General features: G+C 43.4%; 2 protein-coding genes across 2 annotated transcripts in view; both read right to left on the reverse strand.

Annotated features, from left to right (window-relative positions):
* The window catches only part of FAM3B (FAM3 metabolism regulating signaling molecule B), a 105,063-nt gene extending 93,377 nt beyond the window's left edge, over positions 1-11,686 (reverse strand). The window contains exon 1 of the mRNA XM_075332898.1: positions 11,623-11,686. The gene's annotated coding sequence lies outside the window, so the exon portion shown is untranslated. The remainder of the gene's footprint in view (positions 1-11,622) is intronic.
* A 2,639-nt stretch (positions 11,687-14,325) lies between these two features.
* BACE2 (beta-secretase 2) overlaps positions 14,326-24,613 on the reverse strand; it is an 89,115-nt gene continuing 78,827 nt past the window's right edge. Inside the window, exons 7-9 of the mRNA XM_075334960.1 lie at positions 23,055-23,204; positions 21,087-21,255; positions 14,326-16,117 (exon numbers count right to left, since the gene is read on the reverse strand). Of these exons, the coding sequence (XP_075191075.1) occupies positions 15,870-16,117; positions 21,087-21,255; positions 23,055-23,204 (567 nt within the window). The 3' untranslated portion in view covers positions 14,326-15,869. The remainder of the gene's footprint in view (positions 16,118-21,086; positions 21,256-23,054; positions 23,205-24,613) is intronic.

Raw genomic sequence — 24,613 nt, forward strand, 5'->3', positions numbered from 1 at the left:
CAGGTAGGGATAGGTGGTGTCCTAAGTGTCAAAAAGAAAAAACGGATATGCTGCATGGGCTATGGGAATGTGAGACAATCGCTAGGTTCTGGAACCAAGTCAGACTATTTGCCCAGTCAACATGGGGAATTTTCAGCAAACTAGACTTAATGGTGTGGATTTTCCACTCCTTTGAGGGAGGAGTAGGAGGAGGACCGAACACGCCGGAAAAGAGGAAATACGCAATAATGCATGACATAGCCATGATAGCTAAGCGTTGCATCTTAAAACACTGGATTCAAAGGGAGGGCCCATCCATAAAGGAGGTTGTGGGCGAACTACACAACCTTCTGAGGTGGGAAAAACTAGAAGCGGAGAGGGATAAAGATGGGTTGACAGCCAAGTTTTTTGTGAGATGGAGACATTTTATTGAAAGCCAATTCACACAGGGAGAAATAATTAACCTGATGGCACCTTTTGTTCACTCGGAGTGGTATATCCTGAGCGATATCCAGGACAGCCTGGGTAAACTGAGAATCACCTAGGAGGGGGCTCTGGCGGGAGGGGGAGACGAGACGGTTGGGAATACCAAGACACGCTAGCAAAATTGAAATCATTCAGGGACGACACAGAGATTTAACGAATTGTATTGCATATGTTATATTATATTTCATTACCTATGTTTTGGTTTAATGTTACTGTATACTATCTTAAATCGAACAGCAACATGGAACTCCAAATTGGGGTATCACCCACCTCTATGTCACATTTTGTCAGACGAATGTTCTTCTTTTGCAATGATACTTGTCATGTTTTTACAAATTTGAAAAATCAATAAAAAACGTTTTGGAAAAAAAAAAAAACTGCTGTGGGTGGAGAGCGGTAACCAAGGACTGTCTTATATAGGAAATGGAAAAACATGGCCGAAAGGGGCGGAGCTGTGTTCACATTCAGAAAAAAAACTACATATAACTGAATAGGATAACTGAAGTGAGCACTAATATATATATTCTGAGTGCAAGCCAAAAAATACATACTATATAAGGATAAGGCTGCACATCAAAATTTTTTTGGCTTGCACTCAGAATATATATATTAGTGCTTACTTCAGTTATCCTATTCAGTTTTCCTGGGATAATGTGCCCCATCCTGGTCCTCTGCCTGGGAAAATGTGCACCATCCTTGTCCCTTGCTGATATAATGTCCTCCATCCTAGTCCCTTTCCTTGGATAATGTGCCCCATTTTGGTCTCCTTCATGGGATAATGTCCCTCATCCTGGTCTCCTTCCTGGTATAATGTCCTCCCAACCTAGTGCCCTTGCTGGTATATCTCTCATTCTATTCCTTTCCCTGGGACAATGTGCCCCATCCTAGTCCTCTTCCTCAGATAATGTGCCCCATCCTGGTCCCCCATCTGGGATAATGTCTCTCATCCTGGTTACCTTCCTGGGATAATGTCCCTCATCCTGGTTACCTTCCTGGTATAATGTCCCCCATACTGGTCCCTTTCTTGATATAATGTCCCCCCCAGCCTAGTGCCCTTTCTGGTATAATATCCCTCATTCTATTCATCTCCATGGGACAATATGCCCATCCTAGTCCTCTTCCTCGGATAATGTCCCCCCATCCTGGTCTCCTTCCTGGTATAATGTCACCCATCCTGGTCTCCTTCCTGGTATAATATCCCCCCAGCCTAGTCCTCTTCCTGATATAATATGTCCCATTCTATTCCCCTCCTTGGGACAATGTGCCCCATCCTAGTCCTCTTCCTCTGATAATGTGCCCTATACAGGTTCCCATCCTGATATAATATCCCCCCAGCCTAGTCCCCTTCCTGGTATAATATGCCTCAATCTATTCCTCTCCCTGGAACAATGTGCTCCATCCAATCCTCTTCCTCAGTTAATGTGCCCTATCCTGGTCCCTTACCTGGTATAATGTGCCCCATTCTATTCCCCTCCCTGGGATAATGTGCTCCATCCTAGTCCCCAGCCAGAGATAATGTGCCATTTTTTGTTATTTCCAGCACATTAAAAAAAAAAACAAAAAAAAACCAAAACAATTCTACTCACTGTCCTCCAGCCCCACATGCAGGCACCAGGAGCTTGAATTGTCGTGCGTGCCATGATATATGATGTCACTGCCACGCTGACGTCAGCTGCTGGCCTCTGATAGGCTGGCAGTGTGTATGGTAGTGCAGGGAGCCGGATCAACAGTTTTACATTCAGTACATCATAATGAAGGAGCTGTGTGCTGATGTCACTGATGTGGAGTGGGACCGCAGGGAATGTGGCTGAAATGTCCGGAAGACAAAGCTGAAGCAGCTGCCCATTGGTCCAGCACTGCGTAATTGCTCTGCAAGTAACAACAACATCCTGCTGAATGCTACAAGATGTGACCTGGCCAAGGATCCCTGCCTCTCCCTCATCCGGGCGCGGCTGCAACATATTACAACATATTATCTGGTGACAGCGTCTGATCAAAGAAACAAGCAAATTAGGAAATTTAGATACTTATACATCATATAATATCATATAGGAGGCGTCTGTTTGATGCCAAATGTATTCTGCAGCAGGAGAATAACCCCAAACATAAAGCTAATGTCAGGAAGATCAATCTTCAGATCTAAAGAAGAACAAGGAGTCCTGCAAGTGATGATCCAGCCCCCACAGAGCCCTGGAAGTGATTATCCAGCCCCCACAGAGCCCTGGAAGTGATTATCCAGCCCCCACAGAGCCCTGGAAGTGATTATCTGGCCCCCACAGAGCTCTGAAAGTGATTATCCGGCCCCCACAGAGCCCTGGAAGTGATTATCCGGCCCCCACAGAGCCCTGGAAGTGATTATCCAGCCCCCACAGAGCCCTGGAAGGGATGATCTGGCCCCACAGAACCATGGAAGGGATGATCCGACTTCCGCAGAGCCCTGGAAGCCGGATCATCACTGGAAGCAGCTGTTCTCTACTGCTAATCAGCTCTGCTATGAAGACTTTCCTCATAGCTCAGGTAATTGCTGGTGATAGTTTCTGCTTAGCTTGCCTCTAGAGGGAACCTGTGAGCTGTGGACCAGGAAGCCATTCTGAGAACATTTGCTGTGTGATAGTTGTGTTGTTTTTCCTTTCCTTTGTCCTTTTGTTTTTTTTTCCCCTCTAGTCCATTCCTCATTATTACTTCTTGTTGTTTGGAGTGCTCTGTATGATTGCGGTTTATTTTACCCTTGTCTGGCTAATCCTCTTTGTATCTTTAAACTAGAGCAGGACTAGCGTACCCGCTGCCCTGCTCACTATACAGGGCTGGGTCCAGGGAAACACAGGGTAAGGTACATGATTGGCGACGGGATGAAAGAACCCGTATAGGGACATTAGGGAGTGCAGGGATCAGTCTCAGGTGAGTTTAGGAGGTGACCCTGCTCCCCTTTCCCTAGTGCTAGGGCCCAATGTTGTAACATGTACCCTGTGTGTTGCGGCGCTTGCTGAGGTTTTTTCCGTGTACCTGGCAAAACCCCGGTAGCCATTACGTGACATTATTCCAATTGTTGGGAACAACGATCACATAACTATTCCTGCACTATTGTCTATTTTTCTTTTTGCGCAGTTCACCGTGCAATATTAGTAAATAGACTTTTATTCTTCGGGTTCGCGCGATTACAGCGATACCAAGTTTATATACTTTTATGTTTTGCTACTATCACACAGTAAAAATGCTTTTTTTTGTAATAGTTTTTTATGTCGCCGTATTCTGAGAGCTGTGACTTATTTTTTCACAAACAGTTCTGTATGAGGGCTTATTTTTTGCCCAACTACTTTTTTGGTACCATTTTGGTAAATTTTATACTTTTTTTTTATCACTTTTTATTCACATTTTTCAGATGCAGAATGACTGAAAACCAGCAATTCATTATTATTTTTATTTTTTTGTCCAGTAAAACTGATGACTGATTTATTCCTCGGGTCAGTATGGTTTCAGTGTTATCGCTCTGATATCATTTTTTTTAATGCTTTGTTACTTTTATATAATAGAAACAAAATTTTACAAAAAGTAATTTGTTTTTGAATCGCCATATTCTGAGAGCCATAACTTTCTAATTGTTTTTGCCAAATGGGCTTGTTCTTTTTGCAGTTTTAATTTATACCATTTTTTTATATGACTTTTTGATTGCTTTTTATTAAATTTTTTGTGTGTCTGTACGATGAAAAAAAGTGACATTTTTGGTACGATTTTTTTTAAAAAAAAAAAAAATGTTTAAGGTGTTTGTGTTCCAGAATAAATGACAGTTTTCATACATGGCGATATCAATTATGTACTATATACTTTTTTTTTTCTATTATTTTTAGCTTTAAACACAAAGGATGCATTTTTAGTGGCGAAACGGGTTTCCGTGATTTGTGTGCACTTTTTTTGTTTACATAATTTTATTTAACTTTTTATTTTTTCACTTAGTCCTACCGTGGGATTTTTTTTAAATTTACTTTGAACGCTGGTCTCATGCACTGTTTATAGCAGGATCTAACAGGCCACCGGACCCTGGGGTCATCAGATGACTTCTGGATACTATGGCAATGATCGGCACCCGCGATTACAATTGCGCTGGTGGAGCGATCCTACCAAAGGTGGTCTTTTAAACCCTTTAGGCCCATTTACACGCTACAATATCGCTAGCGAGCGTACCCATCCCCGTCGTTTGTGCGTCATGGGCAAATCGCTGCCCGTGGCGCACAATATCTCTAACACCCGTCACACATACTTACCTTCCTAGCGACGTCGTTTTGGCCGGTGAACAACCTCTTTGTTAAGGGGGAGGTTCATGCGCCGTCACAGCAACGTCACACAGCGGCCGACCAATAGAAGCGGAGGGGCGGAGACCAGCCGCATTAATGACACGCCCACCTCGTTGCCGGAGGACGCAGGTAAGCTGTTGTTCATCGTTCGCGGGGTGTCCCACGTAGCGATGTGTGCTGCCTCAGGAACTTAGAACAACCTACGTCCACAACGACCAACGAGATTTTGAAAATGGACGTGTCAACGATCAACGATTAGGTGAGTATTTTTGATCGGTAACACTCGCTCGGAGCTGTTACACGCAATGACGTCGCTAACGACGCCGGATGTGCGTCACGAATTCCGTGACCCCGACGACATATCGTTAGCGATATCGTTGCGTGTAAATGGGCCTTTAGATGCCACTGTCCTGATTAACAGTGGTATTTAAGGGGTTAGTCGGCCCAAATTGCAGTACTGCAAAGCCTCCTATTGTGGGTATATTTCCTTAAGAAATATCAAGGCATGCGCCCTACAGGGAGACAGAGTCCTCAAATGTAAAACGGGCTCAATGTCCTGGGCGTTGTTGCCTATGATGATGTCTGGTGGCAGCCGATGTGGAGTCCTCCACCGTGACATTTCATGCGTCATGCTGAGGAGCATCCATTGTACGGCTTTTGTTCTCCATGCTCAAAAGGTGTAAAGCAGTTTTTTTAGGACTTAAGCTTACAAGAACACAAAGACTAGAGGTGTGGAGCAGAAGCAATGCTGCGCCCTGTGGCTATAGGGGTTATATCTGTTGAGAGAGATGTGGAGCCCTAGCACCCAACTTGGTGGCCTCACCACTTGTCACAATTTTGCATCGCTGCTATTCAAAGCATTGACCCCACAGACCATGAATGGTCCCTGTCCATAATTGCTGCTCCATGTGTCGATGGTGTGGTGCTTAGCAGCTTTGACCTCGATGCCAAGTCTCCTGCATGTAAGAGCACAGAGTTAGGTCTCTTTTCTGCAGGAAATGATGGTGTCTGGATATTTCCCAGCCCGGCTGAGCGCATGCCTCCATTTCTTAAGTCAGTGAGTGACTGCAACTGGACCAGTTGTGAAGTGCATTGGCACAGAAGAAATGGACTGGGAGCGCACACTTTTTTCCGGGCCACACAATCAGGTGCAGGTATCTGATGGCGTGAAGGGAGAGGTGGGTAGGTCACTGGCGTTTGACAAACAGACGTCGTGGATGATGAGGACACCGATCGGGTGCTACATGAAGATGTGGCCTGGGGTTGCGAGGTTGTAGTCACGGGGTGGGGGCATCTTCTGCTTCTACTCAGAAGTCCTCCTTTGGTGATCCGTACCCCGGCTACCTCCACAGAAGAAAGGATAGGTTGCGGTGTTCCTAGTGGGTTGTGTGGTCTTTGTATGTGCAGGCCATACCTGTAGCCAGGCCATCGTGCAGACCAGGATTTTCCCACCAGGGATTCACAGACACAGATTGTTGGTTTCTTTCTCAGCAGTTGTACTATCAGTTATGACGCACAGTATCTCGGTCACGCCATCACTGTGAGCAGAACACTTGAACACTGCATGTACAGAACATTTGACTTCAAATCCCACTTTTACTGCAGACTGCTCTATAGTTCCAGGCACAACTGCTGTTTGCACGTCCTCCTCCTCCTTACGGTCTAGCACCCCGGTGTCACTCAATAAAGTCAAAGTCCCACAAGCCGTCCAGTCCCATCTCAGGCACAAGGAACCGTTCTGTATAACGATGATTGTCAGCCATCGGACACAGGTTGTCTACCAGTGATTCTGTGCCAGTCTGATCGCCCAAGTCTAAGCAAAACCTCTGCTCTTGGTCTAGTACCACTGGAGTCAGTCGCAACACGGGAAACTAGAGTTTGGGCCTAGTCATCACGACTGCAGGATAGAGGTGACCTGTCCACACTCACTAGAGTCCTTCCTGTCACACGATGTCTGCCTCAAAACTCACCAGTGTAAGGACTATTTCTGACACGGTTCACACAGCAGACACTCCACATGATGCTGCTTTTGAATTGCACAAGCAGGCTCGGGCGCCGATGAGCTGTGCTCTTTTTAGTAATCAGTCATGCAGGAGTAAATTTCTGCTAGCCTGTGGATTACTGCTTGAGTCACATGTTGCAGGAGACCTATCACAGTCGCCTCTGCCTTTTTTAAGATGGTGGATCCTAGTCTCCCATGCTGATAATAGCTTTATGCGATCCCGGCCTTTGTGCTTTGTGATCCTGTTGCTGGTGAACCTCTGTGGTGTGTTGTGAAGATACTCTTTTTGTCAGTTTTCCTCCCTTCCGTTAGTTTCCTCTTTAGCATGTGTGGCACCCCTGAGGCTCCAGTCACCACAGAGGTACTGCACCTCAGCCAGAAATGTAGTATCCCATTACCGGGTAAGGAGGAGGTCACAGGTCGTTGCAGTTGTCGCGGGCGGGGAGGACGCCGCCGCTGCTGGTCGCTTGCTAACGCTCGGGTCCGGCGCTGCTGCGGCTGCTCGAGCGGTGGGCCGGATCCGGGGACTCGAGCGGCGTCCTCGCCCGTGAGTGAAAGGGGTGCTTGGTTTGGGGGATTTAGTCCGTGACGCCACCCACGGGTTGTGGTGAAGATGGGCACCACCACTGCTGGTGATGGGGATCCCGGGAGCAATTGGAGGAAGCAGCTGGGATGTTGTTTTCCCACTCCGTGGGTAGGGGTCGGTGGTCCCGAGGCCCGGTGGTGTGACGGGGAGGCAGGGTTGGTGAGGTGCAGGGTTGCAGGGACAGCGCGGCGCGGTGCCGGATGGCACGGCTGTACTCACTTTGTGCATCTCTTACTAAGTCCTCGGTAAACCAAACGGCTGGATGGACGGGTCCCGCAGCCGACTGCAGTGTCTCTCCCCGGACAGGTGATGGCAGCTGTCTTTCCCTGCACCTTGATGTACTTGTTTGACTACGATGGATCCCCAACGGTAGTCCGCTCCCCGGTGTATGGATGCCGGAGGAGCCAGTTTGCCCGCAGGCACTGGCCCTTGGGTCTCTAGCCTTAGGCGGTAGCTGTTTACCCTCACGGTGTGGGCGGGTGCCTTCTATCGGGTCATTGGCTGTTAGGAAACCCCTGGGGTTCCGGTCACACTCGGATTTGACTATTGTCGGCGGCCCCAAGCCTGGTCGGGGTCCGATGGCCCTGCCTGTGTGTGCTGGCTTTACTTCGCTCCCCGGTCGGTACCGGCGGGCCAACGCCTGACCCCGGTCCTACGATTCCGCTTTGCTTCACCGCTCCTGCAGACGGCCACCACCGTCTGCCAACCTTGCTGTCAGTGCCTGGGCCACAAACCCAGACACCCAAGTGTTTACTCCTCACTCTTCAAACTCCTGAACTCAACTGTCACTTTTCCTGCCTCCAGGCCTGTGAACTCCTCGGTGGGTGGGGCCAACCGCTTGGCTCCGCCCCACCTGGTGTGGACATCAGACCCTGGAGGGAGAAAACAAGGATTTTATGTTTGGCTAATGTTACTGTTATGGGGGTGGGGGTGTTTGAGTGTTATCTGTGACGACCTGGCTAGTCCAGGGCTCCACACACACACACACACACACACACACACACACACACACACACACACACACACACACACACACACACACACAGACACTCTTAATTTAGCGGCACTCCATTAGGCTGTAGTTCGGGCAAGTTGCACCTTAGTTGTCGCCTTTGGAAAGCACAGCCTGAAGCCAGTATGGAGGTGTTTAGTTAGTGGGAGCAGAATGTATAACGTTAGTCAGTTAGGAAGGGGAAGCGGAGGAGAGCGGTCCTGGGGACGGGGGCTGGATCAGCTTGTTCCAGGATCAGGAGAGAAGAGGTCCTAGATCCACGAGAAGTGTGCCATACACCCGTGGACTCTTCCACAGTCAGTATACCGGTGTGGAGGGACTTGGCCGCATAGCGGACTTGCCCCTCAACTAGTCGAGAACTACAAGGCTGAGCTAGCAAACCGGAGGCTGAGGTTACTGCAAGTACCGAAGCCACATCCGCACATAAACCGCTAAAAAGGTGACCACATAGGGCCAAGGGACAAGGCAAAAAAGCCACCCATCAATGGATCCGCGGACACTGGCTCGGGGCTCTGTGTGTGAGGTGCGGGGCAGGCGGGAGAGGCCAGCGCAGGAAGACGACCAGGGAAGGAACACAGAAGGGTGCACCGGGTTGTGCCTCCGAACTATCCGGGGATCGGCTGGGGCCCATCACAGCAGGACCCAGCACTCTGAGGGCATCTGACTAGTCGTGGTAACCTGGAACTATCAACAGTGAATAAAGAACTTGTGACTGCATTCCTGTGTTGCCCAGTTATTGTCTGCGCCTCCGGCCCTGCACTCGCCATTACGCCACAACACCATCTCCAGCCCTGGTGCTCAGCTCTACCTTTGGAGAACTATACCAACTCAGCTGCATCACCATCGATCCCCAGGGGAAACACTGAATAGCAGCAGCATCCATGTTGCCACATACCACAGGTGGCGTCACAAACTATCTCCTCTTGTAAATAACCTCCCTACTTTAAACGACCACCGCCAGGGTGACGGAGCTGGGTCCCGCCGCTGTGACAACCCAGAAACAGAACCTCGGCCCGGTAAAGAGTAGCCCCCACGGCCCTGGGCGTGCCACATGTATTGTCTTTACCACCCTGAGTGATTGGTGACTTTAGGTTTACCTCCCTTCCCCCCCCCCTCCCATATCTGTTTGTGTGGGATTAATCACTCCTGTCCCTGTCCTCACTTGGGTGGAGGGAGGAGGCCACTAGAGCAGGGTTGTTCAGGAGGTAGGGCAAGGAAGGCGGCTCAAACATAATCACCTTCAGACCTATCTTTGGAATCAGGGTCAGTTTAGGCTGCACTGTTCCTAGTATTCCCGTCACACCCTCTGATACAGATTTCTCACAACTCCTTGACTGACTAAACTTAAAATGTATTAGGTTATATCAGGCTAAACACCCTCTAGGGCCACATAAAAAGCACAAAAGTGTATAATATGTAGGGGGTCTGTGACATTATATAGCTGCAGGATATACACTGGAGATCAAAATTAGAGAACAATGTATGATCACTTGCTTTTTTTGAGAAATAATGTAATCTACATTGATTAACATTTTCAGGTTTTGTGTAAAGGGTGCACCGTGCCAGTAGGACAGGGTTCTACAAAAGATCACAGAGAGATGATCAGTAAATTTTCATCAGGTAACAACACAATCAGTAGGACGTGCACCGGCCGTCGCTGTGAATGACTGCAGCACATCTGCGGTCACAGGACATCACTAGTCTGTCACACTGCTCTGGGGGGATTTTGGTCCACTCTTCTTCCAGTCTCTTCCTCAGTTCTTTGACTGTTGGGGGTTTCTTGGCCATAACTTAGTCATCACGGATTTTCCAGAGGTTTTCTATTGGGTTTAGATCAGAATTCTGAGCGGCCATTTCATTGTTTCCAGGAGCTGCTTTCCCTGTTTTACTGTGTGACAGGGGGCATTGTCCTGCATGAAAATTGCTGCTGATTGAGTGATGAACACAAGTAAGGAGCCACATGTTGTGAAGAAGGTTCTGATCCACACTTGCATTCACTCTGCCATGTAGCTGTATGAGAGGTCCAACTCCTGCTGCAGAAAACATTCCCCAACCATGACTCTTCCTCCACCACCTTTTGCTGACTTCTTAACTCACTTTGGGTTCAGTCTTTCCCCAGTTTGTTGATGAACATAATGTTTCCCATCAGACCCCAAAAAATTAAACTTGCTTTCATCAGTAAAATGAACTGTGGACACTTCTGTCCACACAACACGCTCCTCACCAAAGATGAGTCTAGCCTTGTGATTCTATCTGCTGAGAGGTTTGGTCACTTCAGATTGGCCTTTCAGTCCAAATGCTCTTAAACGTCGTGACACTGTATGACGAAACCGATCCTTACCTTGTTTAGTGCTGCACTGCCGAGCAATTCCAGCTGCAGTGTGAAACGATTATCCATGGAGATTCTCCGCATTACCCTGTCCTCTCTTGCATTTGTCTTTCGAGGGCGACCAGCCTTCTTAAGGGACTTGAACGTTTGTGATGTTGTAAAGATGCAATACTCTCAAAATCACACACTTGGAACGACCAACTTCGCTTGCTATGGCTGATAGGGTCACGCCTCTGGCCTTTATCTGGACAACCTGCTGCCGGAGGGTTTCAGTCACTTTGGAACGGCGCACCATTTTTGCAGAGTCAGAGGCTGCCAGTTACATAGGCGTTGTCAAATAATTAAGGAAATTAGCACTTGGTGCCATATTAACACCAATAACTTGCAGGGCTCTGAAAATGTTCTCTAATTTTGATCAGTGTTCTTTTTCATTTATCTCATTTACATTTGTATTATTTGCTAAATTCAATGTATGAAATAAGTTTAAAATCCTGAAAATTTGCTCCTGTTAGGATATAATAACATAGGACGACACAATGACCGCAACATTTAGGAAATAGTGTGTTCTCTAATTTTCATCTCCAGTATATATTCATTCTACCGAATATTTTTCTATCATCTACCTACATCTTTATATTTGTTTTTGCTTCCTTTGAGATGGGTGCGAGAAAATAATTGAACGCCATATGGATGGTCCGTGTGCTGTGAGATTTTTTTTTTCTAGCGCCCATTGACTTTCATTGGCGAGTCCTGTCCCATATACGCGGCTGTACACCGTACGCTGAGATTTTTTTTTTCCTCGGCCTGATTACAGCTAAGGAAAAACTTGCCCTGCCTCATTGAATAACATCGGTGCGAGTGCAATGAGATTCTTTTTTTCTCTCGCATAAAATTTGGCCAATTTCTATATAAGAGGGAGCGAACACTAATGGACCTTACCCCAGACAGATCATGTTAACAGCACATCTCTTCAGGTCCGAGCCCCGATGCTTCTCTGCGGTATAAATGGAGTTGTTCTTTCAGGTCGCACCGTCCACGAACGCTCGGAAAAAAAATGAAGTGAGTGATGGATTTTAGATGACTGTTGCTGCCACCTAGTGGATAAATTTAAGAATACCGTTTGCTTCCCTCCCTCCAGAATGAAATTTATTGTTGGTTGCACAACCTGTTAAAAAGGTCTGTCCTGAAAACATCATAAAGGGTAACCGTATATTTATTCCTCCAATATTATAAGCTGCGCTTGTTTTCACACAGCTGCAGTCCGTTACAATGTGTCAGGTAAGAGCTCTCACCATAGGCTCAAGGCAGGAAAGTGTTGCTTTGATGTGCTTGGCTTATATAGAGAAAGGCTGATGACCTCACATCTACTTATGCTTACCCACACATCAAACCCACCCTTGAGGAAGTCAGATTATGACGAAACGCGCGTTGACCTGCAGGCACATAGATCTAAAAGACCCTGGATACAGGTAATTACCACCACACCCACCTTTATTTCACTTTGGGATTACTATATGCTAATGGGCTTACATCTTAACATAGACTTTTAATCTGATCTCATTATTTTGACATATTATGATCTTATTGGCAGCTATATATTTTACTGTGTGAACATTGTTATGGTTACTGATTACCTGTAATGGTCCTTTACTTTCCACCTATTTCTGTTGTTGCGAGAAACCCTGTCTTGTATTTTACTGACCCTAGACCCTGTCTAGGGTCAGTAAAATACAAGACAGGGTTTCTCGCAACAACAGAAATAGGTGGAAAGTAAAGGACCATTACAGGTAATCAGTAACCATAACAATGCTCACACAGTGATATTACTGTGAGGGTAGGCCTGGGCTATGGGCCGTTTGTCCAAATATAATAAGATGATCTGTGTATGTAAATAATCAAAATATAGATGTCGTTGCATAATTATCTGTATGTCTATATGACAATCGCACAGACGCCATAATAGGATTCTAAGATGTGTATACAGTAAGCTGATAACGAAGCCAGAATATAATCATGATTTTCTCACCAGCTGGAATGAGGGATGTGAGATGTGGGATGTTCACTCCTTGTTCTTGCTTCAAGGTCGAAATCGAATGTTGTATTGTATAATCACGACGTTTTTTTAATACATGGGTCAGAAGTGAACTTCTGCTCAAATGCTGAACACATATCATTGTCTGATTCATTAATATCTGCGCAGATTGGATTTGAACTCCGACTCTGTGACCCAAAAAACGAGGGACCCCATTTGTGGTCTCCCCTAAATTCCCAGCCTTGATAATATTATAAGAGAAATATTTTTCAGCTTTTATCCTATTTAATATATATATTTTAATACTTCTTATTTGTCTGTATGATCGTTGGTGTTTTGACCTCCACGAGTGGCATTTGCCTGTTGCTACTGCATGGAAGGTCTTTTTTTAAATTGATTCTTGAACAACACCTAAATTAGGGATTTTTTGATTACCGCATATATTACTGGGTTACATGCGTGATCGTCAGGTCTCGTGTACCGATCCTAGAAAATGTAACCTCTGTGTCGCTACAGGAATTGGAAGCAAATAAAAAAGGTGTCTGTGCTTCTGTTCTCTCTGTCAAACTATCCAGTGTGTCCACCGCCATTAACTTGAGAACGGCGGCAGCTATAGGCATAGAAGTGGTGTCTAGGTATAGTAAAGTATCCATGCCCTACGCAATGAAACCACCTATATAGCGCCACCTGGTGGAAAACAACGGAGTTAGCATTTTTATCTCGAAAACAGAACGAGATAGAGAAAAAAAGTGAATTACAAAGTTGCAGGGCATCATCAATTCAATACGAATCGACACCTTGCATACAGAAACGCTATGAATAGAATGTGTAAAACGGCGAATTACCCCATTATGCAAATAAGTGTGCAACGTCATACCTGACGAAATACTGTAGACTGCTAATAGTACATACTATACAGTAAATGGGATTGTTCAAAGGGTTGCCCAACAGACCTGTCACGCTGTTCTCTCCAGCGCGACTCATCCGTGCTTAAACACTGGAGAGAAAGCGTGACAGAGGTCTGTTGGGCAACCCTTTGAACAATCCCATTTACTGTACACTATGTCTACAGTATTTCGTCAGGTATGATATTGCACACTTATTTGCATAATAGGGTAATTCCCAGTTTTACACGTTCTAATCATAGCATTTCTGTATGCAAGGTGCAGATTCGTATTGAATTCAGGATGCCCTGTAACTTTGCAATTCACTTTTTTTCTCCATCTCGTTCCGTTTTCGAGATAAAAATTCTAACTCCGTTGTTTTCCACCAGGTGGCGCTATAGGTGGTTTCATTACATAGCGCGTGGCTACTTTACTATACCTAGACACCACTTCTATGCCTATAGCTGCCGCCGTTCTCAAGTTAATGGTGGTGGACAGGATATGGGTGGACACACTGTATAGGCAGAAAAGAGGTGATTTTAGTTTGGTGGTCAACAAGCCATTGGCAAATGGAAAGTGAGAGGAAAGTATATCCCAACACCTATAGTACTGGCAGAATGCTGATAAAAAGGAATGGTCAACAGCAAAGGAATGGAGATCCTAGGGATAGTTCCTGGACATATTAGACTGGTATGTGCCCAAAACACAGGTTATTGAGAAACTTACTAGATATAAATTTTTGGTTTAATTGTGTGTTCAGTCTCATTTACAGTTTTATAAATACAAACAATTAAGTAGACATCCCGGTGTCAAATTGCAGTGATAACAAAAAAAAAAAATCAGAGCAAAATTTGAACAATTAAGAAACTTTTTTAAAAATATATATGTATTGGTTCATGGCTGCGAGGAAGTATAGCAAAAGAAAAAAAAAAAAAAATCAGAATGGAGGAGTAACGCTAGAAAAAAAAAAAAAAAGAAAAAAAAAGAAAAAAGAAAAAACCCCAAAAATCAGAACGGAGTATGAGAGCAGCAAAAACAAAAGTCAGAGCACAGATTATCGCTCATCAGATGCACAATTCATTCGTACCAACTACATTAGTTTATACTACAACTCTCATCATAGAAGTAAAGCTCAGTCCTGATGGGTCTGGAGTCCGTACAGGCCGCGGGTGGTCAAGGTAAGGTTAGGAGAGGTTTCAACCTTCTTTGAAAGTCTATGATCCTTTTACAATTAATACGTCACCCTAATTTACATGTTAAGCCCCGCCTACTTGACTGACAAATCATTAGGTATTACAGGAGGAGTCATGAACTCATGTTTGAAATGCCCCTTTAAGGCTGACTGTAATCCAAGATGGCTTCTTGCAGAAATCACTTAAAGGCTGACTTTTTGACTAAGACTGTAGACTGCCTTCAGATCTGATTAACATCAAATATATCAAGGAATAGTAGGGATTTAGTTGTGGAGGATCGACATATACAGTCTGATGAACAAATATCCCTGATCAAAAATGAAAAAAAAAAACAAAAAAAAAAAAACAAAAAACACAAGTATCAGGTCCATGTGGAATGTATAACAAAAAATTTGGAGAAAGAAAAAAAAAAAAAAAAAAATCAACAAAAAACTCAGTGAAAAAAATATTTTAAAAGGGAACCTCTAACATTGCCAATCCGCCTCCAGTATGTTATAGAGCTGGAAGAGCTGAGCAGATTGATATATAGATTGATGGGAAAAGATTCAGTAAAACATTTCATTTATTCCATTAAAGGCATGATTTGTGCTAAAGAGTCCAGTAGGTGGAGCTTTCACTGGGTAGGACCGCCCACTGGACTCCTCGAAAGCACCTATTTAAATGAATAAATTACAAGTTCTACAGAATATTTTCCCACAATATTATATATCAAACTACTCGGTACATCCTGCTCTGTAACATGAGGCGGTCAGATGAGACATCAGGTCCAATGTGGAAGTTTCGCTTTCAATATTTAGTATTGCAGGTAAGAGTGGTTACGGCCTGAGGGGGTTGGGGGGGGGGGGAGTAATAAAGGATTAATGAAGAACAGTGCCTCCGAGTAGTGTAGTAGTATTAAGACGTACTTTGGACTTTCAAAAGGAAAGGAAAGCATCAAGTTATGTAGTCAGTGTCGCGCCTCACAAACGGCTTTGGTAGTGACGGGTTCGTAAACCAACAGTTCCCAGCAGCAAGTGATGAACGGTGGGAATTATGGACAGGTCCATCCAACCGGAGGGATAAAACACCACCCCAAAATTATTTCCAACGGTGACGCACCAAAGAGGATTCATCATTGACCACCTCGGGGTCGTGGCCGTTACGTCTGTTGGGAAGGAGCAGCAGGACCACAAGGACCAGCAGAATGATGCCGCAGAAGGTCATGAGAGCGTAGGAGATGATCCACATGATCGGCTCCCTGAGGGGGTTACTGGCGATGCAGTTACTGGCTACATCCACCGTACTGAACGGCCCGGCGATCTCCGACACCATCACACCCTTCACTTCTGCAAGAGAAAAAAATGAAGAAAAAATTACAGGGAGATGGGTTATTCCTGCAATAAAAGCACCAGCACTACACGGATGTTGGAGTTTTTAACAAATTTAAAAATTAAAAATAAAATATACAGCAAATTAGAAAATCTTGGGGAAAAAAAAAAAATATAAAAATATATCAGTTATGCCACGTAAGGCCACTAGGTGGCAGCAAATAATATAATCTGTTATACTGAAAATGGCCACTAGATGGCAGCCAAAATATATAATTCATATCTGAAAATGGCCACTAGATGGCAGCCAATATTAATATATAATCTGTTATACTGGAAATGGCTACTAGATGGCAGACAATATCAATAAATATATCTGTTATGCTGCATATGACCACTAGATGGCAGCCAATATTAATAAATAATCTGTTATACTGGAAATGGCCACTAGATGGCAGACAATATCAATAAATATATCTGTTATGCTGCATATGACCACTAGATGGCAGACAATATTAATATATAATCTGTTATGCTGCATATGACCACTAGATGGCAGATAATATATAATCTATATAAAGAGAAGGGCTGCCCACCAGTGACAATGCAAGGGGAATAAATGTTTCTGCTTTACATTTATTCCCCTTGCAATGTTACTGGTGTGCAGCCCTGTTTTTTATATAGTGAAGGTTTTTTTTAGGGTTTTTGCACCCAGTTCAGACTTAGAATGGTGTTCCAGACGTTATTTCTTAATTAATAATATATAATCTGTTATAACAGAAATGGCCACTAGATGGCAGCCAATATTAATATAGGTTTGTTATGCTGCAAATGGGCCATAAAATGGCAGCCATTATTAATATATAATCTGTTATTCAACATATGGCCACTAGATGGTAGCCAAGATTACAGGCAATCTGTCACCAGGTTTTTGCCACCTAATCTGAGAGCAGCATAATGTAGGGGCAGAGATCCTGATTTCAGCGGTGTGGACTGTTTAGTGTAGTCTTGATAAAATCAATGTTTTAAAAAGTGATTTTTATCAAAAAGACAGCAGACAGCCCAGTAAGTGACACATCGCAGGAATCCGTATCTGTCTCTACATTATGCTGCTCTCAGATGTGGTAGCAAAAACCTGGTGACAGATTCCCTTGAATCCCTAATGCTGCATATGGCCACTAGATAACAATGTATATGGATATTGGCTGCTATGCTGCAAATGGCCACTAGATGGCAGACAATATTAATATATAATCTGTTATGCTCCATATGGCCACTAGATGGCAGCCAATGTCATAGTTATGCTGCATATGGCCACTAGATGGCAGACAATATTAATATATAACCTGTTATGCTCTATATGGCCACTAGATGGCAGCCAATATCATTATACATGGTTATGCTGCAAATGGCCACTAGATGGCATACAATATTAATATAGAATCTGTTATGCTCCATATGGCCACTAGATGGCAGCCAATGTCATATATAGTTATGCTGCATATGGCCACTAGATGGCAGACAATATTAATATAGAATCTGTTATGCTCCATATGGCCACTAGATGGCAGCCAATGTCATATATAGTTATGCTGCATATGGCCACTAGATGGCAGACAATATTAATATATAACCTGTTATGCTCTATATGGCCACTAGATGGCAGCCAATATCAATATATAACCTGTTATGCTCTATATGGCCACTAGATGGCAGCCAATATCAATATACATGGTTATGCTGCAAATGGCCACTAGATGGCATACAATATTAATATATAACCTGTTATGCTCTATATGGCCACTAGATGGCAGACAATATTAATATAGAATCTGTTATGCTCCATATGGCCACTAGATGGCAGCCAATGTCATATATAGTTATGCTGCATATGGCCACTAGATGGCAGACAATATTAATATATAACCTGTTATGCTCTATATGGCCACTAGATGGCAGCCAATATCAATATATAACCTGTTATGCTCTATATGGCCACTAGATGGCAGCCAATATCAATATACATGGTTATGCTGCAAATGGCCACTAGATGGCATACAATATTAATATATAACCTGTTATGCTCTATATGGCCACTAGATGGCAGACAATATTAATATAGAATCTGTTATGCTCCATATGGCCACTAGATGGCAGCCAATGTCATATATAGTTATGCTGCTTATGGCCACTAGATGGCAGACAATATTAATATATAACCTGTTATGCTCCATATGGCCACTAGATGGCAGCCAATGTCAATATACATGGTTATGCTGCAAATGGCCACTAGATGGCATACAATATTAATATATAACCTGTTATGCTCTATATGGCCACTAGATGGCAGACAATATTAATATAGAATCTGTTATGCTCCATATGGCCACTAGATGGCAGCCAATGTCATATATAGTTATGCTGCTTATGGCCACTAGATGGCAGACAATATTAATATATAACCTGTTATGCTCCATATGGCCACTAGATGGCAGCCAATGTCAATATACATGGTTATGCTGCAAATGGCCACTAGATGGCAGACAATATTAATATATAATCTGTTATGCTGAAAATGGACACTAGATGGCATCCAATATCCTCAAATCACATTGATGGGGGGCTCTACATAGCTATTTATGTTTATTTCAAATTATTGAAAAAGAGATAACTTACTTATAAAGAGCAGAAAAAGAGGGGGAAAAAAATAATGATGCACCACACAAATCTTGTTGTCTTTTCACTCTTGTGAAAGTTAACTATTGTAATAACACCAGGGGATTTTTTTTTTTTTTTTTTTTGGGGGGGGGGTGGGGTTCTAAAGGACGAAAAAAGAACAAAAAAGAAACCACGGTAGTTCCAACCATCATTTTCTTTTCACTTTTTTTTCTTTTACCCTCTCACCATGCATTATAATCAACCGGTCAACTTTATCCTGCCGGTCGGTACAATGATAGCGATTTTGTAAGTTTTATCACTTTTGTGCCATAAAAGTAGTTTTTTTTCCCCCCAATGTTTGTTTGTTGTTTTTGCAATCACCACATTCCACGGGGCTTTCTTTTGTTATTTTCTTAGTAGGTGGGGTAGTTTTAGGGCAAGTACAATGTGCATACACAATTTATTTTTGGGGGTGGTGGGGGGGGGATTTTTTTTTCCTTTTTAATACGCATTGAATTACTTGGGTGTTTTCAGAGTAAGAAATAAAATTAACCCTATTTTTAAAACAGAACGGACAAACATTGCATTTAAAAAAACTTTAGAAAAAAAACTAGCATTTAGAACTTTTTTGGAAGATGTAAATTAATGCACGGTGGCAATCTGCAGCATGAAATCTGCTCTGGATAGAGGGGTGGTCTTCAAAAATAGTTGTTTTGATAAGGGTTTTACGGTGTATTTTAATTATTTTTCCTACAATAATGAATGTTGTGTAGGGAAAAAAGTTGTTTATTTTGAGTTTTCGGGGGTGGGGGGGGGTTTACATTTTTAAAATTTATTTATTCTTTTTTTTATACACACTAGTGGATTTGAAAATCTAATCCCCCGATCGTGGCTATAATATACAGTGAAATATTTCCATGTTGCAGTGTTTTGTCAGTCAGTAATACACAGCCCCACCATACAAAAATAGCCAAGAAATCCCCTTTTCTGACAAATTTGCTGATATACTTTTCTTTTACCCATGGACAGTCTCCCATTTTCACGTAGTTTAGTTTGAGGAAAAGTCGTGATCAATTATCACATTTTTTTTAGATTATAGGATTCCAGATTAAAGGAACTTCAGATATATATGTGTATATATTATCTATCTATCTATCTATCTATCTATACACACACACATACATATATAATATACACACACACATATTTAAATATAAATGAAAGAGAAAGAGAGAAAGAAAGAGAAAGAAAGGAGAAAGAAAGGAGAAAGAAAGAGAGAAAGAAAGAAAGAGAGAGAGAGAGAGAGAGAGAAAGAGAGAGAAAGAGAGAGAAAGAGAGAGAAAGAGAGAGAAAGAGAGAGAAAGAAAGAGAAAGAAAGAGAAAAAGAAAGAGAAAGAAAGAGAAAGAAAGAGAAAGAAAGAGAGAAAGAGAAAAAGAAAGAGAGAAAGAAAGAGAAAGAAAGAGAGAAAGAGAAAAAGAAAGAGAAAGAAAGAGAGAAAGAAAGAGAGAAAGAAAGAGAGAAAGAAAGAGAAAGAAAGAGAGAAAGAAAGAGAAAAAGAAAGAAAGAGAAAGAAAGAGAAAGAGAAAGAGAAAGAGAAAGAGAAAGAAAGAGAAAGAGAAAGAGAAAGAAAGAGAAAGAGAAAGAGAAAGAAAGAAAGAGAGAGAGAGAGAAAAAGAGAAAAACCAGGCGACATCACTGACTACATTTAGGAACGCCATCAGGGTGGGGGCAGTGGCTCTACCAAGTGGGCGCCTTTTTTTTTTTTTTTTTTTGACGTTTCCAATTATCGAGCCGTCGTGTCCACTCTTCAGGAAAGTAAGTGGTTAATAAGAACGCCATTACGGAAACAAATAGTCGGCCAAAATCACCTCATTATGTAGTTTCCCGGAGTGACAGCCAACGCAAACAAAACATAACGAGCGGGAAATGAGGCCGCGGATGAATGTGTCACCTTGGAAAGTCAGCACTGAAACCAAAAACTGATGCAAAAATATTCACACAGGGTCAAAAAGCAAAAAGGAGCAAATTTAGAGGACGGGTCTATTCTTTGAGGTTTAGAACAAATAAGTAACTGATTTTAGGGTTTATGGCGTCCGACAGATCCCAACATGGAGGCGGCCATTGTGACCACTATACAAAAACCACCGGAGAAGGCAGAACAAGCCACTGCTGTGCCTTTATTGGACGCCAGGTTCTCAATCATTGGTTTTATTTAGGATTATTAGTCTATAATTAGGTTCATTTATTTTTGGAAGAGAAAAAAAAAAAAAAAATCCTAATTTACCAATTTTCCAACCAACTAAGCAGTGTTTCTTTCCTACGTCTCACCTGCGCATCTACTGACAGCAAATCCGACCCTCCGCTCTTCTCTGTCAAAGATGACGTAAAACCCCTCCATGACGGTGGCGCCGATGACCAGAGCGTTGGAGGACGGGGAGATGCCGAAACGGAAACAGTTCAGATTCTCACGTAAAGTCAATACAGACTGGATGTATAACTGGAAAAATAAATATACAGAACATCACATATATGCACACACATACAGTACATACATTATATATCACATTTACACAATATTATATATATATATATATATATATCTCTCTCTCTATCTATCTATCTATACACACCACACACACACACATATTATATTATATTATATAATATATATATATATATATATATATATATATATATATATATATATATATATATATATATATATATATATATATATATATATATATATATATATATATATATTATTGCGTTTATGTACTTATACAGATATCTACACACACAATGTACACACTATTATACAACAGTCACCATTTACTTTAAATTTAATGTACAGGGCATTTCATAAGGAAATAATGTCTCAGGTTCTGCCTCATGTCAAGCTGAGCGTGACGCAGATCGCACCACTCCCAGTTTACCCTGTCACTAAGAAGAGTGTTCTCTGCTTTAAGAAAATCCAGACTTTTCTTTCTTTACACTCACACTAGTGGGGTAAAGTAAGTGCCCCCTCCACATTCTCCTCCAGTTTTTCAGACCTCCGATCCTACATCCATAGGCATTGATATGGAGTCGGCCCCTCTGCAGATATAATGGCTCCCGCTCTTCTGGGAAGTAGGTCTACAAGATTTTGGAAGCATCTGTGGGAATTTTTTTTCCCCTTCCTCTAGAGGAACATTTGTGAGGAGACACTGATATGGAGGAGAGGCCGAGCTCACAATTTCCAGTCTGGTTGTTGGATGGGCCTGAGGTCCAGGCTCTGTGCGGCTGTCATCTTCTCCTCCTCTCCCCTCCATGTCTGTATGGACCTTCTGCACCAGGCACAGTCATGGAGAACAAAAGAGGGTCTTCCCCAAACGTTTCCAACTTTGTCTTGTGCTGAAGAATTAAGATCTCTCTTCACTGGAAAGAAAAGAGGCCGAGGCCGACCCCTGATAACAGCCTGGAGCATCATCCTCCTCCACCAAACTGTACATTGGGCACAGTGCAATCAGGGGGTAACATACTCCATCACCAAACCCAGACTCCTCCATCAGATGCAGATAGAGCAGAGGACATGTCTCCTCCAGAGTCAAGGGGTGGCAGATTTATACTGCTCCATCCGACATTCGTCATTGTGCCTGGTGAGGTACGGCTGTAGCTGCTCTGGTGATTTACGGCTGCAGCTTATCAGCTATGAAGCGCCCGGCGGGCGCAGTGTTTGTGCTGATGTTACCAGAGGATGTCTGGACTCTGCAGTTATGAGGTCAGCAGAGCGGTGGGGACTGTTCTGCCCTCTGCTCGTCAGCACTCGGCCCCCCCGTCCTTAACTTTACGAGGTCTCCTCTTCGTGGCTGCGATTCTTTCCACTTCTCAGTAATATCACTCACAGGTGATGGGGGAGGATTCAGGAGAAAAATGAATGGACTTGTTACCCTGGTGGCTCCTATTACAGAACGCGCTGATAACCGTGAGCTCCGCACCACCGGCCAAGTATGTGTGGGCCAATACTTTCCTCAGTATAGTTTTACCGTATAATCCAAAAATTACACCTTTTGATATCATCTGTGGATTTGCAGCAGATTACAGCAGATTTTACAAGAGATTAACTTGTCATTTAATAGGGCTAATCCTAAATCTAGGGACATTAGTCCCATACTACTTATTTCCCTGAATAGTGGTATAAACACTGTCTCATGATCTTTATCCAAAATATTGTTGTGTGCACGAGGCCTAAAGATCTCTACTGAAACAAGGATACAAATAAAATTACATAAAAAAAACCCCAAAAAAACACTGTACCTGAGGTTTTATGGTGAGCCGGAAGGAGCGGCTGGAGTTCACATCCCGCACGTAGATAGATATGTCCGGAAAGTACGCCCATGGCTCCTCCGTCTTCTCCCAGCAGGCGAGCTGTAACCCCGTCCAGAACTCGTTATTGAAATTCTCAATCTACAAAATCGATGGGAAGAGAAAGAATAAACTTTACGCCAAATTCTGCTGCCAACAGGAACATAGAAAATGTCCGGTAATGACGGCTTTAATTTATAAAGAGACACTTTGCCAATGAAGCGCGTAGCGGCCATATTTATAGGAAACGTGAGCCCAGTGCAGACACCTGCATGTAATGGATAGGTTTCCATTTGAAGTGTCCACTGTATAGATACCATAAATGGTCTGTGGGGATATAGAAAAAAAATGAATTTGCATTTTATTGCATGAAATAAGTATTTGATACAATAGAAAAACAGAACTTAATATTTGGTAGAAACCTTTGCAGTTAGAGGTCGGGCGTTTCCTGTGGTTCTTCACCAGGTTTGCACACACTGCAGCAGGGGTTTTGGCGACTCCTCCACACAGATCTTCTCCAGATCTTTCAGGGCACTCCTCCATACAGATCTTCTCCAGATCTTTGAGGTCACTCCTCCATATAGACCTTCTCCAGATCTTTCAGGTCACTCCTCCATACAGATCTTCTCCAGATCTTTCAGGTCACTCCTCCATATAGATCTACTGCAGATCTTTCAGGTCACTCCTTTAAAGACAAAACAAATCACTGATCTCGGGGAGACCAGCCAGAGAAAACACTGCCGGCAGCCAGCGAGGGTGCTCAAGACAGTGAAATCCTAGGTACATTGCCCCCTGAGAAATATGCAAATCAAAAAGGTCCGTGGAGCCTCTGTTAGGAGTCTCAACACAGAAACCAGCCAGATATCCCTCCGGGAAGGACCCAGCCAAGGGGTGGCTCTTTTTAGGAGACCACCATAACCACCATATTAAGTGGCCCTTTGTCAATATCCAACTTTTTGACAAGTTTAAAAGATATGACAAGGGAAATACCAAGGCCAGGTATCCATCCACAGACAGCTGTTTCGGGGTATTGCCCCTCATCCATACAGATAGTCTCCAGATCTTTCAGGTCACTCCTCCATACAGATCTTCTCCAGATCTTTCAGGTCACTCCTCCATACAGATCTTCTCCAGATCTTTCAGCATCGAGTTTCAGCTCCTCCAAAGATTTTCTATTGGGTTCAGGTCTGAAGACTGGCTAGGCCACTCCAGGACCTTGAAATGCTTCTTACAGAGCCGTTCCTTAATTGTCCTGGCTGTATGTTTTGGGTCATTGTCATACTGGAAGACCCAGCCAAGAACCATCTTTAATACGGTTAGCGAGGGAAGAAGGTTGTTTACAGAAAAGCCCCCACAAATATGAGGTTTCCATCATTATGCTTCACGGTTGGACGGTGTTCTTGGGCTTGTAGTCTTCTTTCTTCCTCCAAACGTGACGAGTGGAGTGGATACCAAAGTTCTATTTTGGTTTCATCTGACCACATGACCTTCTCCCATGACTCCTCTGCATC

Source organism: Anomaloglossus baeobatrachus, chromosome 2 (assembly GCF_048569485.1).
Source record: "Anomaloglossus baeobatrachus isolate aAnoBae1 chromosome 2, aAnoBae1.hap1, whole genome shotgun sequence".
Classification (NCBI taxonomy): domain Eukaryota; kingdom Metazoa; phylum Chordata; class Amphibia; order Anura; family Aromobatidae; genus Anomaloglossus; species Anomaloglossus baeobatrachus.